This window comes from Podarcis cretensis, assembly GCF_951804945.1.
Source record: "Podarcis cretensis genome assembly, chromosome: 1".
NCBI lineage: Eukaryota > Metazoa > Chordata > Lepidosauria > Squamata > Lacertidae > Podarcis > Podarcis cretensis.
The window spans coordinates 132,643,342-132,659,401 of record NC_137170.1 but is presented as its reverse complement, the minus strand read 5'-3'; the positions used below and the strand labels follow the sequence as shown (position 1 = coordinate 132,659,401).

General features: G+C 45.7%; 1 protein-coding gene across 2 annotated transcripts in view; it reads right to left on the bottom strand.

The window, feature by feature from the left end:
- Nucleotides 1-3,379: 3,379 nt before the first annotated feature.
- The window catches only part of PARD3B (par-3 family cell polarity regulator beta), a 652,714-nt gene continuing 640,033 nt past the window's right edge, over nt 3,380-16,060 (bottom strand). For both annotated transcript variants that reach the window (XM_079976360.1, XM_079976361.1), the window contains one exon: nt 3,380-9,217. In XM_079976360.1, the coding sequence (XP_079832486.1) occupies nt 8,854-9,217 (364 nt within the window). In that variant the 3' untranslated portion in view covers nt 3,380-8,853. The remainder of the gene's footprint in view (nt 9,218-16,060) is intronic.

The following is a 16,060-nucleotide window of genomic DNA, read 5'->3' as shown; positions in this document are numbered from 1 at the left end:
CTGTGCAGGGGACAGGAACTTTTCTTCTCTCAAAGTCCTTGTTAACTTATCTCAGCATCCAAGCTCCTGTTTTTGTGTGTAGCGGCAGCATGGAGTACAGCAGATTTAAGAGCAGCTTAAAAAGAAAAAAAGCACAGTCACCAGGTTCTTTGTGCTTAAAAGACTTCTTTTGTTTCCTGTTCTCTTGATTCATCTGTTTATATCATTAGCGGGGGTGGGGTGGGGAGAAGGGGAATTAAAGCATTAGAGCTTTATCTACCTATGTAGATTTAGCTAAAAGTGCAACACACTTGACAGAAATCCCCTTCAAAATTGCTGTCTACACGGATTATCATTTAATATGTGCTAAAACCAACTTAATGTTGCCTGTGCCTTGGGTATAAATGTCAAACTCTGCATATATATGTCCTGGATTTTCTTGAGCACTGAATATGTTTTAATGAATCCAGTCACAACCTTGATAGATTTGAAGACCTTCTCATGTTCCAGGGTTGAGGTTTCACCATCCTTCAGTTTGTTCGCTGAATATCATAAAGGAAGAAAGGCTTTATTTAGTGTTGGAATAATCTCTTTAGTGACTGCTACAGAGGATTCCGTTTTCTTTTCTGCTTCTTTGAGGTGCTTTTGCCAGGCCGCAACATCTCAAATAGTGGCTCTAACTGTTCAAAGATGTGGACCTGTATTATATATTCCTTTGACATCTGTCTTGACTGCTTCTCTTTAGTGTGAAATCTGTCCCCTTTCCCCCCCAGTATCTACTTTTAAAACATCCACAACCTCGCTTGGTGGTTTTACTGATTACAAACCACAGAGCAGAAGCTTACAAGACCAGAAGGGAAGTAATCTATATGTAACTGAGACTTCATGAGGGATTTGGGCAGATAAAAAGCAATCCCAGGCTGGACGATGCCAGACCACATCTAAACTCCTGTAAAAAGTGACAGAGGCTTAGGGTAAGAGAGCTAAACTTGGCAGCCACTCATGTTAGAATGCAATGTCTCTGTCACATGATTGAGCCCATTCCATATTTCTAAAGAGTGAAGTGGTGGTTTGGAAATGATGGATGGTATTTTATGCAGAAGGAAAATGTATCTTCTGAACACTGAAAATAGTGACAGGCTCTTGTGCATTTCTGTCACCCTTTTTCTCTTTGCCTGATTACCCTCCCAACCCACTGAACTCCTATTGCACATTAAAGGTAAAGGGACCCCTGACCATTAGGTCCAGTCGTGACCGACTGTGGGGTTGCGGCGCTCATCTCGCTTTATTGGCCAAGGGAGCCGGCGTACAGCTTCCAGGTCATGTGGCCAGCATGACTAAGCCGCTTCTGGCGAACCAGAGCAGTGCACGGAAATGCCCTATACCTTCCCGCCAGAGCGGTACCTATTTATCTACTTGCACTTTAAGGTGCTTTCGAACTGCTAGGTTGGCAGGAGCAGGGACCGAGCAATGGGAGCTCACCCCGTCGCGGGGATTCAAACCGCGATCTTCTGATTGGCAAGTCCTAGGCTCCGTGGTTTAATTCACAGTGCCACCCGTGTCCCTATTGCACATTGCTTGCTGCTTATTCTGCAACTCTGATATCTGTAAATTGACCCTGATTTCACTTTTGTAAAAAACAAAACCCCTCCAATACTTAAAAACCTCTCTTTCCCCAATTTATCTGGTTGTCCTTAAAGAACAGAAGCAACTCGAACATATTCTGCAACGTTTACTGTTACATACGGTCAGTGCTTCCCCCCCCAAAAAAAATGTTTAGGGGTACTCTCATTTTCCCACTCTTATTGAAATACTGCCCCTCACAGAATGTTTAGGGGTATGTGTACCCCCAGAAAAAAAGCACAGCATATGGTGCTCTGTTTTCCATCCAACCTGCAATATTATGGGTCAGCCCAAGTAACATATTTGTAAAGGTAAAGGTAAAGGTAAAGGTAAAGGTAAAGGGACCCCTGACCATTAGGTCCAGTCGTGGCCGACTCTGGGGTTGCGGTGCTCATCTCGCTTTATTGGCCGAGGGAGCCGGCGTACAGCTTCCGGGTCATGTGGCCAGCATGACTAAGCTGCTTCTGACGAACCAGAGCAGCACACGGAAACACCATTTACCTTCCCACTGGAGTGATACCTATTTATCTACTTGCACTTTGATGTGCTTTCAAACTGCTAGGTTGGCAGGAGCAGGGACCGAGCAATGGGAGCTCACCCCGTCGCGGGGATTCGAACCACCGACCTTCTGATCAGCAAGTCCTAGGCTCTGTGGTTTAACCCACAGCGCCACCCGCGTCCCTTAACATATTTGTACATTTGGGCTAATGGTGCCATAGCAATTAATGTCCTGTGCTTAAGCCATTGTCCTACTTAAGCCATTTCTTGCACTTGTTTCTAGGAGGCTGGTATTCAGAGATACAGGGCCTATAATGCAGAAGTACCGGGTAGCTGTTTGCCCAGCTCCACAGAGGATAGTCATCTGTTCCAAGCCTGGATTGAAGAACCATCCTGGAACAGGGACAGTTGCTCATCAGGTTAGTCTTCTGCCCTATGCTGAGATGTACTCTATGTCTATTTAAATGGTAGCAATTAATTCAAATGGTAGCAATTGGAGAGCCAGTGTGGTGTAGTGGTTAAGAGCAGTGGACTCGTAATCTGGGGAACTGGGTTTGATTCCCCGCTTCTCCACATGCAGCTGCTGGGTGACCTTGGGCTAGTCACACTTCTCTGAAGTCTCTCAGCCCCACTCACCTCACAGAGTTTTTGTTGTGGTGGAGGAAGGGAAAAAGGAGATTGTTAGCCGCTTTGAGACTCCTTAGAATAGTGATAAAGTGGGATATCAAATCCAAACTTTTCTTCTTCTCTTCTTCTTCCTAAATTGGTGTTTATACATATACCAGGAACAGGGACAAGAAAATCCCTATAAATAAGGCACCACTGGCTTCAGTTGAATCTGGTATCCTTAGATTTGCTTGGTATCTGTGACATTCAGAAAAGCAGTTTTGAGCAGCTTTGTTAACGTGTGACAGGGTTGGATTTGGGGACCCCGATTTGTTGTGTCAGTTACTTGGTTTGGGGTCGTGGCGGCAAGAATTCAGGGTTCGCAGCACAAAAATGGTACTAAACTTTGGCATCAGGTTTTTATTTTTTTTTTGGGGGGGAGATCTGGAATTTTGGGGTCACACTTTAATGAAGCTGTTTTGAGCTAGTCCTGCCACTGAATGAATGGAGCCTGGAGGTTTGTGGTGTGCAAAACAATGGCAAGAAGGAAACTAGCCATTGTTGCAACCGCCTGTATCCCCCCCCCCATTATGTTTTTTCTCAAAGAGCGTCTCTGTTGAGGGCTGACCACAGTTGATGGGGATCAAAAGATCAGACAAAAAGAGCCCTTGGCAGTTGTTCTTAAAGCCTTTATTTTAATGCAAAATAAAACTGTTCAGCATTTATATTGTGATATGTAACCAAAAAAAGTGAAACAGTGGTACCAGATGATCTCTTAAATCCCCCCAATAAATTTCCCAGACTTTTAAACAATTTTTAAAAAGCACACACACACAAATATAGGCGCATATGCGCAACAACAAGAAAGAATTGAAAAGGACAGCAGTGTGCAAACGAGCAATTCCCATTACCGTTCGTGGGATTGCGCCAGAAATAATCTGAAGTTGATGTCTTGTGAATGAAGGCTTAAAAATACGTATGTATAAGAAAAAGGTTCTGGTTTCTGCACTGAGAGGCAAACGTCTCTCAAGTAAGTGCACAGATGGCTAGAATGCTCTTGCAAAAAGTTATACACGAGAGCCTGATCTGGGAAAGCTGTCCATGCATCTTAGCTCCCACAAGGGAGAGGATATGTTCACCCCAGAGCACATCTACCATGGAACGTCTAGTGTTTTTAAAAAGGCAGAAAGGAAGGAGGTAGCGTTTCAACAGTATACAATGATTAGGCAGCATGTGAAGCTTTATATCTGGCTAAGGGTAGCACTTGGAATGTTGGGGTTTTGAAGAGAATCTGGAAAGCCGACTTCCCAGGACCTCTCCTTGTTTTTTGGACTACTCGCCCTTTTCAGTTGCTGCAGTCAGAGTTGATCCTCCATCCCACGAGCTAATAATGTCAACAGATGGTTCAGGGAACTGTTGGGTGTCTGCACGGAGCACCCAGTCACTCAACAGTTAACGCGTCAAATCTAGTTTTCGTAACAAAAATAAAATAAAATTTAAAAATGCAACAGGAATTTGCTCCAAAGTACACTGATGTTTCCAGTAAGTTCAGCGGGCTTTCAGCCAGGCTTCTGTTCCAAACGCAATACCTAAGCCAGCTCAGCACTCGGGGAATAAATGTACAAAGCTGTATCTAGCCGTTTGGACTGCTTGCTCTGAAACCAGTGTTATGCAGCCCCCATCCCTTGTGCTGTCCTTACGATTTCCCTGCTGGCATGTGCAAAACCTTTGCCCCTCTTCGCAAGGGAGCCTTGTCTTTTGAAGAGCCAGCCTTTGAAGAGAGCACATCACACAGTTGGCTAGCAACTGCAATGTGCTCCATCTTAGCCCTTTGGGGGGTTAAGGTGGGAAGGTATAGATGGCTTGTGCAGCTCATATTTGTGCCTTATGATAGGACACATTCTCCCTACCTCTTGTCAGGATACGGGCATGAATCTGGTCATCCATCCATATCTGTTGGCCTGAGCTTCATCTCTAAAGCAAGGGGAAATTGGGACTGCGGTCGGAGGCACCTGTCTTCTTCACAGGGTGGGGCCGACACGGCAAACCTAATCAACAAGCGCACTGATGCCCATTTTCGAACTTGCGTGTGAAAATGCATCCCACAGGGCCAGATCAGAGCCACCCAAATTCACTTGCGATGGCTTCTGTCGGATTGGCACGTTATCACGGACAGTTAGCACACGAGGCCTTTGTGAATAGCAAAGAACCCTCTCAGATCCATTAATATTCGCAAACATACGGGCACATGCGAGAAAAGAGCAACTTGTTTTCTTAATGGCTCGTATGGAATTGTTTTGCGTGCAAGTGATACATATTTTGATCCACCAGCTACAGCACCTTGTGATATGTGTGTGTGCTACACATTTGTCTGCAATATGGTGCCGATAGTTTGTTTTGCGTTATTCCAGAGAAGCAGGATATATATACATATACATGAGTGTGTGCACACACCCACACCCACACTCTTTTGTGAGTCACTTAAATCAGCCAGCTGCTCTCCCTCCCCATTAGAAACATGGGGGCATTTCAGACTGATGGGGATGCCATTCAGTTTCCTTTGCTCCTGTCCCCCCAAAACCAGGCCAGGAGTTTTTGCTCCTTTCAGCAAAGCACGAAGCATCTATATAGTACTGCATCTATATTTTTTTTAACCAAAAGGAGGAAAAGTCTCCTATGGCTTTGAAATCAGAAGCATAGTTGAATACCCCATTGGCTAAGATTAACAGCTGAGAAGGGTCGTCTCTTGACCTGCCTTGTCCTACCAAATGGAGCCGCTGGAGTCAATGGGAGTTTTAGAAGGGTGTTTCATGTTACATGGAAAACAACTGAGCACGAGCTTCAAAGGCCATAAATAATCCAGACAGGCTCTTTCCATTCAATTTGGATTTATCCCTAGCTCCTGAAATGCTGTCAGTTATCTCTGTGAATGGGAATGAAATGGCACCAGAAAGGGGTTAGGAGGCAGGTGATTTATAAGGCAGGAGCTTATCTTCCAAAGGTCCCCTTAATTGTGATCAGGCTAGAGATAAAGCCACTGTCATCAACATTAGCTTCTTCTGTTGGAGGATCCAACGTATCGTAGGTTATATTTGTACAAAGTGCATTTTAAAATGTTCACCTCACTCCTAGTGGCCTTTCTGCACTCCTGGAACATCTGCCTATCTTCATCTGTCTTACATATAATGGTCTATTTACAGAAATCTTTGAGGGGGAAGCACTTGTACTACACCCCAAAGGGGAAATGAATGGGGTGCTTGTTTGAGAGTGGCCTTCTCAGTATCAGTCTTGCTTCAGATCCAAAGTTGAAGCTTATCTCAATTAAATGATTGCCTGCAGACACCTGAGACGAAGGTCCACCTCCATACGCTTCAAAAGAGTTCACAAGGCAAGGGATAAAGCTGAAGAATTTCATCACAGAGAACTCCCCCACAGGCTGGGGGGTCGGGTCATATTGTTCGGGAGCCACCAGGCACTCCAAGTGACCTAAAAAAGTCACACATTTGGGGTAACTTCCACTGTTGCAGGTGAAGCTGTAAATACCAGCAAAATGGCTGGCACAGACTACAGGGCCACAGAAGACAGAAAGCCAACTCTTTTTTCATAATGAACTCCACCCAGTGTTTCTCAAACTTGGGGGCCCAGCTGTTGTTGGACTACAGCTTCCATCATCCCTAGCTAGCAGGACCTGTGGTCAGGGATGATGGGAATTGTAGTCCAACAACAGTTGGGGACCCAAGTTTGAGAAACAAGGAAGAGCTTTGTCTTCCCTCCACCAAACCAGGACAGAAGAATGAAAGTAACATTTTAACATGATCGATCTAGTTTGGATGACCAGTCACTATACACCAGTGATCACAGCAGGCCATTATTTCCTGTCTTCTGTGTGGTATCTTACCTTGGTTCAGATATGAAACAAGAACAGGAACTTAGACTTAGCAAGGAGTAAACAATTCGATGTTCACACTCTACTTAAGCCGGCAAATGTTAAGGAAGACATGACTGCACTTACTGGGAGGGACTTAGCTGCCCATTCAAAAGTGGACTGGACAAAATTTAAGGGTATTTTATACAGATACATTTCCCAAAAATATCAGCCTCTCAGCTTACTTATTCACAGCCACTTGAAATTCATCTGGTGGAAATAGATATTGGCCTTTTACATGGCTATAATATGTATTTGCCATTTTAGGAACAAGCAGTCTGAGAATAATTACAGGGAAAAGTCACTCCCTGGTGACGATTTCTTGTTGGAATTAATGGTAGAAACACAACTGTCCTCGCTAAACTGTTTCCTGCTTAGTCCTGCCTAGAGAGTAAATGACCTAGAGAAGGCTATGAGACACACAACCTTGGATCCCAACACTACTATTTGTTACTCAGGGACTTTGAATCTGAGGCTGTTAGGTTTGGGTTTTGTTCCTTTTCATATTAAACAAACAAACAAAAAAATCAATTACTTATATGAATATTAATACTTGGGACAACAATGTTAGGCCAGTGGGTTCAATGCGACACCATAGAACGTTTCATGGGCAATGGAGGAGCTCGTCCTTTCAAACGCAGCAACACAAATTTGTGTGTGTGACAGATTCACTAAGCGCCAAGTCTCTAGGGGCCAGCGGGTATAATGAAGCCATTTCAGAAAGGGTAAATGATAAATGGCTGTGCCTGGTAGATGACCCCTCTGTGCAATATATAATAATTATGAGATGACCTGTGTAATGAATCCTGTTAATTTGCTGCATACCAAAAGGAAACCAATAGCTCCTTCTGTGGCCAGGCCCCAAGGTCTTTTCCTTGAAAGGAAAAAGGCTATGGAATAAATAGCCTTGAAAGCCATCCAAAGGAAAGGATGAATTTATTATTATTATTATTATTATTTTTAAAAAGGGGGGGTTTTAAAAAAATGAAGCTGGAGCTGCTCAGAATTCCTAGCTCATCAAAGTTTCAGAGGCTTTGTTAGACAGGGTGGCAAGTAAAAATAAACAGAACCGAAAAGACCCTCCACGTCCCCCTCAGTCAATAACCTGCAAACAGGACCATCTCCCTCAGAAATGCAAGCTAGAGGAACACCTGAGCTTCCTCCCTTCACTGTTGGAACATGATTGGAAGTCATTAAAACACTATTCTTATCCTGTATCTCTGATCCTCTGGTGTGTTTTTGTCTTCTCTCTTAAAATGACCATCTGATAATCCACTGTTTTAAAACCAGAAGGAGCCTCCTTTGCTACAGGCTCAGCAAGCTCTGGGTGCTGCAGCCCTGCAGAATATCTGCCAGGCAACAGAGGCCCTGGTGTCCCCTGACCTTCCTTCCTGGGCTGGGATCTGAAGAAGAATAGCCTTCACAGGAGACACTTTGAAGTCAAAAGCCAACGCAAGGATAGCCGGGTGCTGTGCTTGCCTGGCCAGCAACTGTTTGTTTGGGAGGGGCAGACTCCCGCTACCACTCCTGCAAAATTGGGTGCTGGGGGCAAAATTGTCTTACATAGCCACTGCCACCCTCCCTACAACCCTTTCGTCTCTGAGTTGGCAACTGGGAAGAGCAAATAAGATTCTTCAAAGGGTCTCCATGTGACAAAAACTGAAAAGGGGGACAGAAACAGTGAATATCTGAAGTGACAATTAAAAAATATGACCAGGATGAGAGCAAAACAGTATTTCCCTAGGACAACAGAGAGAAATGTCAGGTCACACCGTGAGCCCATCTCCATTCTTAAAATAATTCTCCAGTCGGAGGCCATAGAAAAGAAGGGTCTGCCATACTGGGGGCACACACAGTGGCACCCATGGAATACTCTTTCTGAAACAATGTCCAAAATAGTTCCCTGCAATGTGGGCATCTAGCATGTGCTTGTGTAGTTTGTTGCAAACAGCCCTGAGTGGCACTTTTAAGGCGTGCTTAGAAGAAATTCTGCTTACTCTTCGCCTGCCGCCTTCTACGTTTGAGGAAGCGTTAAAACACACACTCTGATATACTGGTGGTACCCAAAAGTCACTGTACCGCTTTTTGCAAGCTTGCAATTATGTTCACAAACGTGTCCTGGGTGCAAACTGGACAGGCTCAAACGACATCTCTCCCCTGGGGTAGGCAAGATCAGTGGTAACGGCTGCAAGGTGAGATATCGACAGGAGTCCGGCTTTAGGCTATACGGCCGCAGTCATGGGGCCCTTCTGCTTAGGATCTTGATGCCTGTATTGGTACTGATCCGGGCCGGCTCGGCGATGAGCGAGTCTGCCCATTTCATGATAAGGCAGCCCCCTGTGGCCTTGAGGCGGGGAGGGTGGCACATCTTGGCGGAGGGGTCCTTTGTGCTGGCCTACTGGTTGTTGTGGGAGACCACACTGAGGATACCATATCTCTGTTGCCCTTGGGCCATCTTGTGGGAGAGCATAGCTCCCTTTGGAGGGATGTACTGGTGGGTGGCCAGCTTGATAGTAAGGAAGATCTCTGTCTTTATACATCACCCGTTGTCCTGCTATATACTCCATGGGTTCTATGGGTCCATGCCTGGGAGGGAAAGAAAAGAAGAGAGCTGTAAATAGAAAGCCCCACGTTGCTTCCATTTGAAGTTTCCCATTTGTTTGGGACAAGAAAAGCCACCAAGCTCTAGCGACTGGCCAACGTGAGTCAAGACAGAATAAAGACTTCCTGGCAGATGCATGCTGCTAGATTGGTAAAACACACGCCGGAAGCTGGTGCAAAGGTCCAGCGCACATCGCAGCTCCTTTAGAAAAAGGCACCACTGGAATCCTCCGCCTCACAATGCGAGCTCCTCATGATCCTCTTGCAATAATGGAAAACAAAGAGCCCTTTCAATGATGTGCGTTGGACTGTGTCTTATCTAGCCTGAGGATAAACAGATGAGTTGGGTCTGCATCCTGGCGAGCCCCACAAGGCTCACGAACACCAATATTCACACCTCAAAGCTGTTTCGCCAATTTTCTTGTCTCAGACATGTCAGTCCATAAAAACTCTCCAAGCCTCGCAGTTGGAAAGCCTGGAGCTCCCAGAAGAAAACAGTACGGATATGAGGATATTGTATCTGCATTTAGTGGGCTAGCTGCCAACACCGTTTCAGTGGAAAAGAGCACACTCAAACACACATGGGCGTGAGTAGGAGGGCCTAAATCTGTAACGTGTCTGCATCAATAAGGATTTGACAAGCTCTGGTGCATGTGAAAAGCAACATGTGTGACCATGTAATGCCAATGCCAATTATGGAGTAATTTCTGTAGTTTTCTCTGTCTTAATTCCAGGATTTACATTAATGAGGGGATTCTTCCTAATAAGGGTAAAGCCGGGATAAGTGTTACATGGAATAAATAACTGTTTTATGTAGATGTCAACCCAGAAGCCACACATACACACACAAAAAAAACCTCTGTGTGATTAGAGATTGTTCTCTTCAAGGCTAAAATAGTTCTTCAGTTACAGAAAGAATGCTGACTAGCTCGGAAGAGAACTGTTGACGGCAACATTTTTTCAGATGCAAAAATAGATACCATGCTTTCTGGAATGTGTTGGTTTTTGCAGACCAGACACCACCCTGCAATGCAGGGCTGAATATTCCCCCCCCCCCCCACACACATATACACTTTCCTTTTTGGACCTGCAGTGATCTGGCTTCTATTTTTTTAATGTGTCATTTAAAACAAAACAAAAGCAAATGCAGAATCTCTGCAATCACAGCCCTTCTCCTCTCCCCCATAAATCTGGTCCAGCTTCCCAGAAAAACGTGGGGAACCTTGGAACAAGCCAAGCTTATCTTCCACCTTAAGCAATCTCGGCACATGGAAACTCTGATATACGGATGCCAATTACAAGCAAATTGGAGGCAGCCTCCAATAGGAAGGAGGAGGCAAGACTCTAGCCAGGGAGATATTTTTGGTCATTGTTGTTCAGGCCAATTGTGGAAAAACTTGTATCTTCTGAAATGCCACACAAGATATAACACACACAACCGGGAAGCAGAGCTCAGACAGCGACAGATCCCTGGACCAATCTTGCTCCTTATGCATTCATGGAAGATCGTCAAAAAACAAAACAGAAAAACCCAGAGGAACCCAAGGTGTAGCATACGACCATTTAAAATCATATTAATGGTAAAGGTAAAGGGACCTCTGAACGTTAGGTCCAGTTGCAGACGACGCTGGGGTTGCGGTGCTCATCTCGCTTTACTGGCTGAGGGAGCCGGTGTTTGTCAGCAGACGGCTTCTGGGTCATGTGACCAGCATGACTAAGCCACTTCTGGCGAACCAGAGCAGCGCACGGAAACACTGTTTACCTTCCCGCTGGAGTGGTACATATTTATCTACTTGCACTTTGTGCTTTTGAACTGCTAGGTTGGCAGGAGCAGGGACCGAGCAACGGGAGCTCACCCCGTCGCAGGGATTTGAACCGCCGACCTTCTGATCGGCAAGCCCTAGGCTTTGTGGGCGCCACCCACATCCCTTTAACATCATATTAGCATCAAGTAAAATTGGTAAGAGTGAGCAACAAAGATTTACACAACGGCAACCTAAATCCACAAAAGGAAAGGAAAAGCCAGCAGATTCAAGAGGTGTGGAAAATTTAAAAAGTTTTCACCTAGAAAGAATCTAAGAAGAGTCCTGCTTGATCAGACAGTTGGTGAAACTTTTTTCTTTTCCTTTCATCATTGTGCCATACAACCTGAGCCCTTGCGGAGAAGAGTCTTACCCCCTCAGCCTTCACTCTTCTGAAAATTCAATCCCACCCCAATTTCAATTCCTGCAGATAACACTTATGTTTTCTAATAGGAGAACAGCAGCAAATACTAGCCCAGGAAGCAAAGAAACCACAGCAAATCACCACCAGGATATATATGCACCCAGAAGAACACATTTGCTGTGGACACACATGGCCATTTTACAGATACTGATAAAATGTTTTGAGAGTACTGGTGTAAACGGAAAGAAAAGAAGTGTGAAATGTTGCTGATTTCGCTGATTCATCTCCAGCTCATTTTAACTTGGTTATACAAGGAATACACTTAACTGAAAAAGGACAGTTGTGCTTCCAGTTTGTGAAGTAAGACATAATGGAAAATTAAAGGTAAAGGGACCCCTGACCATTAGGTCCAGTCATGACCGACTGTGGGGTTGCGGCGCTCATCTCGCTTTATTGGTCAAGAGAGCCGGCGTACAGCTTCCGGGTCATGTGGCCAGCATGACTAAGCCGCTTCTGGCAAACCAGAGCAGCACATGGAAATGCTGTTTACCTTCCTGCCGGAGCAGTACCTATTTATCTACTTGCACTTGTGCTTTCGAACTGCTAGGTTGGCAGGAGCAGGGATCAAGCAACAGGAGCGCACCCCATCGCGGGGATTTGAACCACCAACCTTCTGATCAGCAAGTCCTAGGCTCTGTGGTTTAACCCACAGCACCACCCACGTCCAATGGAAAATTAAGAGCTCATATATGTGAACTGGCATCCCTTGGGTACCACAAGTACTATACATCTCCTGTTCCTAGTGATTTGCTTCTACAAATGCTGCAGAGACTGCAGTGGGGAAATTGAGTCCTTTGCCCATCAGGAATAGTGCTTGGACTAATCCAGTTTTCAGTCATCTTCATTAGGCACAGGCCATTGACATCTGAGTAGCACAAGTTTTACTAGTGAGAAAAAAACCCCACATGACAGCAAGGCAGAAAACAACACTGCAGACTCGCGATTTGATGCAATTCAGCTCGTGGTACTATCTACTTCCACCTCACAGCCCTGCTGGTATCAAAGCACAGCGGGCAAAGCCAATGTACTGTTGCTGCTCTTTCTTTTGCAGTTCCAGCAGCAGACTACAGTGAGGAATAAGGCTGAACATCCACCCACTCACCCCTGCAAACTCCTGGCTCAGGTTTAGTCATCACTAATGCTACAGCTTTTGCTTGACAGATCTGAGTCTGGTCACCCGACAGAGACAGAGATGCTGTAAATAAGAATGGACGTGTGTCCCTGTGCCTATGGAGGGCAAAGTCTCAAAATAGTATCAATTGGTTGGAGCAGAGAACGGTCCGCCTGGCATTCAGAATATCAGGGGAAAGCACATCATCCTATTATTTAACACCTCAGTGGTTTTATTCATAAACTGTCAAGGAGGAATGAGATGGGCTCCTTCGCCAGTGAAGCAAATGTGCTCTCGGGCCAAAACGAATCCTTCCTATTGTCTCTCAAGGAAGCCCATAAGAGGGACTTTGCAAAGGAGCTCAGTCACCAAAGACTAAATAGAGAGCTCGGATGATTACGATTACAGCCATGCCAGTCATTGACATTTTTCATAACCCCATGGAATGACAAAGAAACAAAGCTCAAGATAAGCAGGGCTGGCTCACTTATGAGGCAATACGGGGTGAGTGCCTCAGGCGGCAGGATCCACAGAGGCAGCAGTAGCAGGGAAGCTGTGGCACAAGCCTTGGGAGACTGCATCTGCTGCCTCCTTGGCAGCCACCCCACAAATACATCCTCAACAGTAGACTCTCGGTCCTGGTGAGGAGACACCATTTTGTGGTCTGCCTCAGGTGCCAAAATGTATTGGGTCAGCCTTGATGATGAGACTGCTTCATATTTGTTTGTGTGTGTGGAGACACAAGCTCTCTGGTTAGCCCTTTCTCCTGTTACTCTACCAAAAGCAAGCTCTGTTTGAAACTGTTCTGCCACGTATTACTCAAAATTTCCCCGATGCAGAGCGTGTGGAAAGTTTTGAGGCGTCGCTCCTGACAGTTGTAAGTGGTCCACCACTCACTTTCCAAAAGCAGCATGCTCAACATGCAAGCCTCGTAGGCCTTCATCTTCGTAGTGAACATTAGCAACTCATTCTCTTTTACTGTTTTGGAGAGGTGAGCTATTGCTGTAGCTGCCTTGCTAATCCTCTCGGCCAGCTCAGCATCAATGTGTGGAACCGAGATGAGTGGAACCCAGTGACACAAACCACCCCAAGTGTCTGATCACCATTGTTGATGGTGGGCATTGCCCTAAAGACCTGCAAAGGCAACTTGGATTTCCCTATTTTCCTCTTTGCATGCCTGATTGAGGCACATGGTATCACTATCACCCCTCCAAGTCCTCCAGGGATGATAGCATCAGTTGGAAGGGACCCCAGGGGCCATCTACTTCACCCCCCTGCAATGCAGGAATCTCAGCTAAACATCCATGACAGGTGGCCATCCAACCTCTGCTTAGAAACCTCCAAGGAAGGAGAGTCCACCATCTCTGTTCCACTGTCCAACAGCTCTTACTGTCGGAAAAAGCTCTTACTGTCAAGGCCATACAGTCAAGGTTCCAGAGTCAACATGACCTGATAACACCAAAATTAAGGCAGGCCTGGGTGACAAGGGCTTTGCCTTTTCAGCAACCTCAAACAGCCCCCGGCCCATCTCTGCCGAAGCTGCACCAACGTGACATGCAATACCATGGTTTGTGGTGACCTGTTCCTGAAATGGCCACAAAGACCCACTTGCCCCAAAGCCCTATGAGCCCAGCAGTCGAACAGAAAAAGTGCATAAAACCGATTTAGTAATAATGGCACACCCGGATGGTTTCCCAGCAGTGGTTGGTACTCTTGTGTCACCCATTTTTGTGGGCAAAAGTCTAAAACTTCAGCAGCAGCTCAACTCTTATCAAATAAATGCATGGAATGAATACCCCGCACTCCGGGGCTGGCCGCTAGTTTCTCTGGAAGGGGAATGTTGTGGGCAGATGGCTACAGATCCCTAGACTGGAAGGGACACACGGAAGAAGAGAAAATTGAGATGATTCACAGCCTCCCTGCTCCACGTGGGGCTGCCTTCAAGGGTGCTTCCAGATGTGGATATAATATTGTGGGGTCATTCAGTTACCACAAAGGGGTCACTGGCAACAGTGGTTTAAATTTTTTATCAAATAGGGGGCAAAGTATTTCCATCACACTATGAGAAGCACATGTTGCTTCAAAGTGCAGAAACTGTTTTGGTTTGGGGGTGGGAGGAGTTACTTACTGTTTTGGCTTGCAATCCTAAGGAGCAAATCCTAGTGAACTCTGCAAGATCTCACAGTAAATATGCCTAAGATTGTGTTCCAGGCCCTGACCCAGAATATCCTTAGGGCTGCCATATTTCAAAAAGTAAACACCAGGACACCCCAGAAGTTGTTGAGCTTTTTAAAGGAAATTCCCCCTGTCAATTCCGACTTCAAAATTTTAGTGATGTATGGCAGCCCTAATCTAGATGCAGCAAGCATCTCCAGACAAGAAAGTTAGCTTCCCCTCTTCCATTAATCTCTTAGAAAAACACTTATCTGGTAAAAAGTCAACATGAGCATTGACTGAACCTGTCTGGATCCTTCCACCAAAATATATATTTAGCACCAATAACTCCAGAATGACCAGAATGAGCTTTGTGCCTTCATGGTCTCTCCTCCTTTTCCTACCAAGCCTTAAATCAGTACTTAGAAGGTTTGTTAGACCATAGTTTCTCACATCTGAAATGGGAAGCTTCGGTTTAATCAGACTACAAAACCAGATCAACCCATTTGACAACAACACTAGTAAAAAGGTAAAGGACCCCTGACAGTTACATCCAGTTGCAGATGACTCTGGGGTTGCGGTGCTCATCTCGATTTACTGGCTGGGGGAGCTGGCTTTGTCCACAGACAGTTTTTCTGGGTCATGTGGCCAGCATGACTGAGCCGCTTCTGGCAAAACCAGAGCAGCACATGGAAACGCCGTTTACCTTCCCGCCGGAGCGGTACCCATTTATCTACTTGTATTTTTGGTGTGGTTTCGAACTGCTGGGTTGGCAGGAGCTGGGACCAAGCAAAGGGAGCTCACCCCGCCGCGGGGACTTGAACCACCGTCCTTCTGATTGGCAAGCCCAAGAGGCTCAGTGGTTTAGACCAGTGTTTCCCAACCTTGGGCCTCCAGCTGTTTTTGAACTACAATTCCCATCATCTCTGACCACTGGTCTTGCTAGCTAGGGATGATGGGAGTTGTAGGCCAAAAACATCTGGAGGCCCAAGGTTGGGAAACACTGGTTTAGACTACAGCACCACCCGCGTTCCTTACAACACTAGTACTCAGTCTGATAAACCATGGTTTATACTGTATTATCAAGTCTATTGCATCTGATCTAGCTCCCCACGTTAGCTGGGAGTACTGCACTACAGCATCTCCCATTATTTTGTATGCCAGTGTGGAAGAGCCGTTCCTTTTCTTGCAGCTAAAACATAAGCTTCCTCATGTTCTTGAAAAGAATATGACTGGACAATATTACTGCTTTTGTCCACCTTTGGTATGCAATAGAAATAAAATAATGTCCCACGCCTGCTGCTGAAATGTGGGTTTTGTTGCTGGCCCTGGTAGGA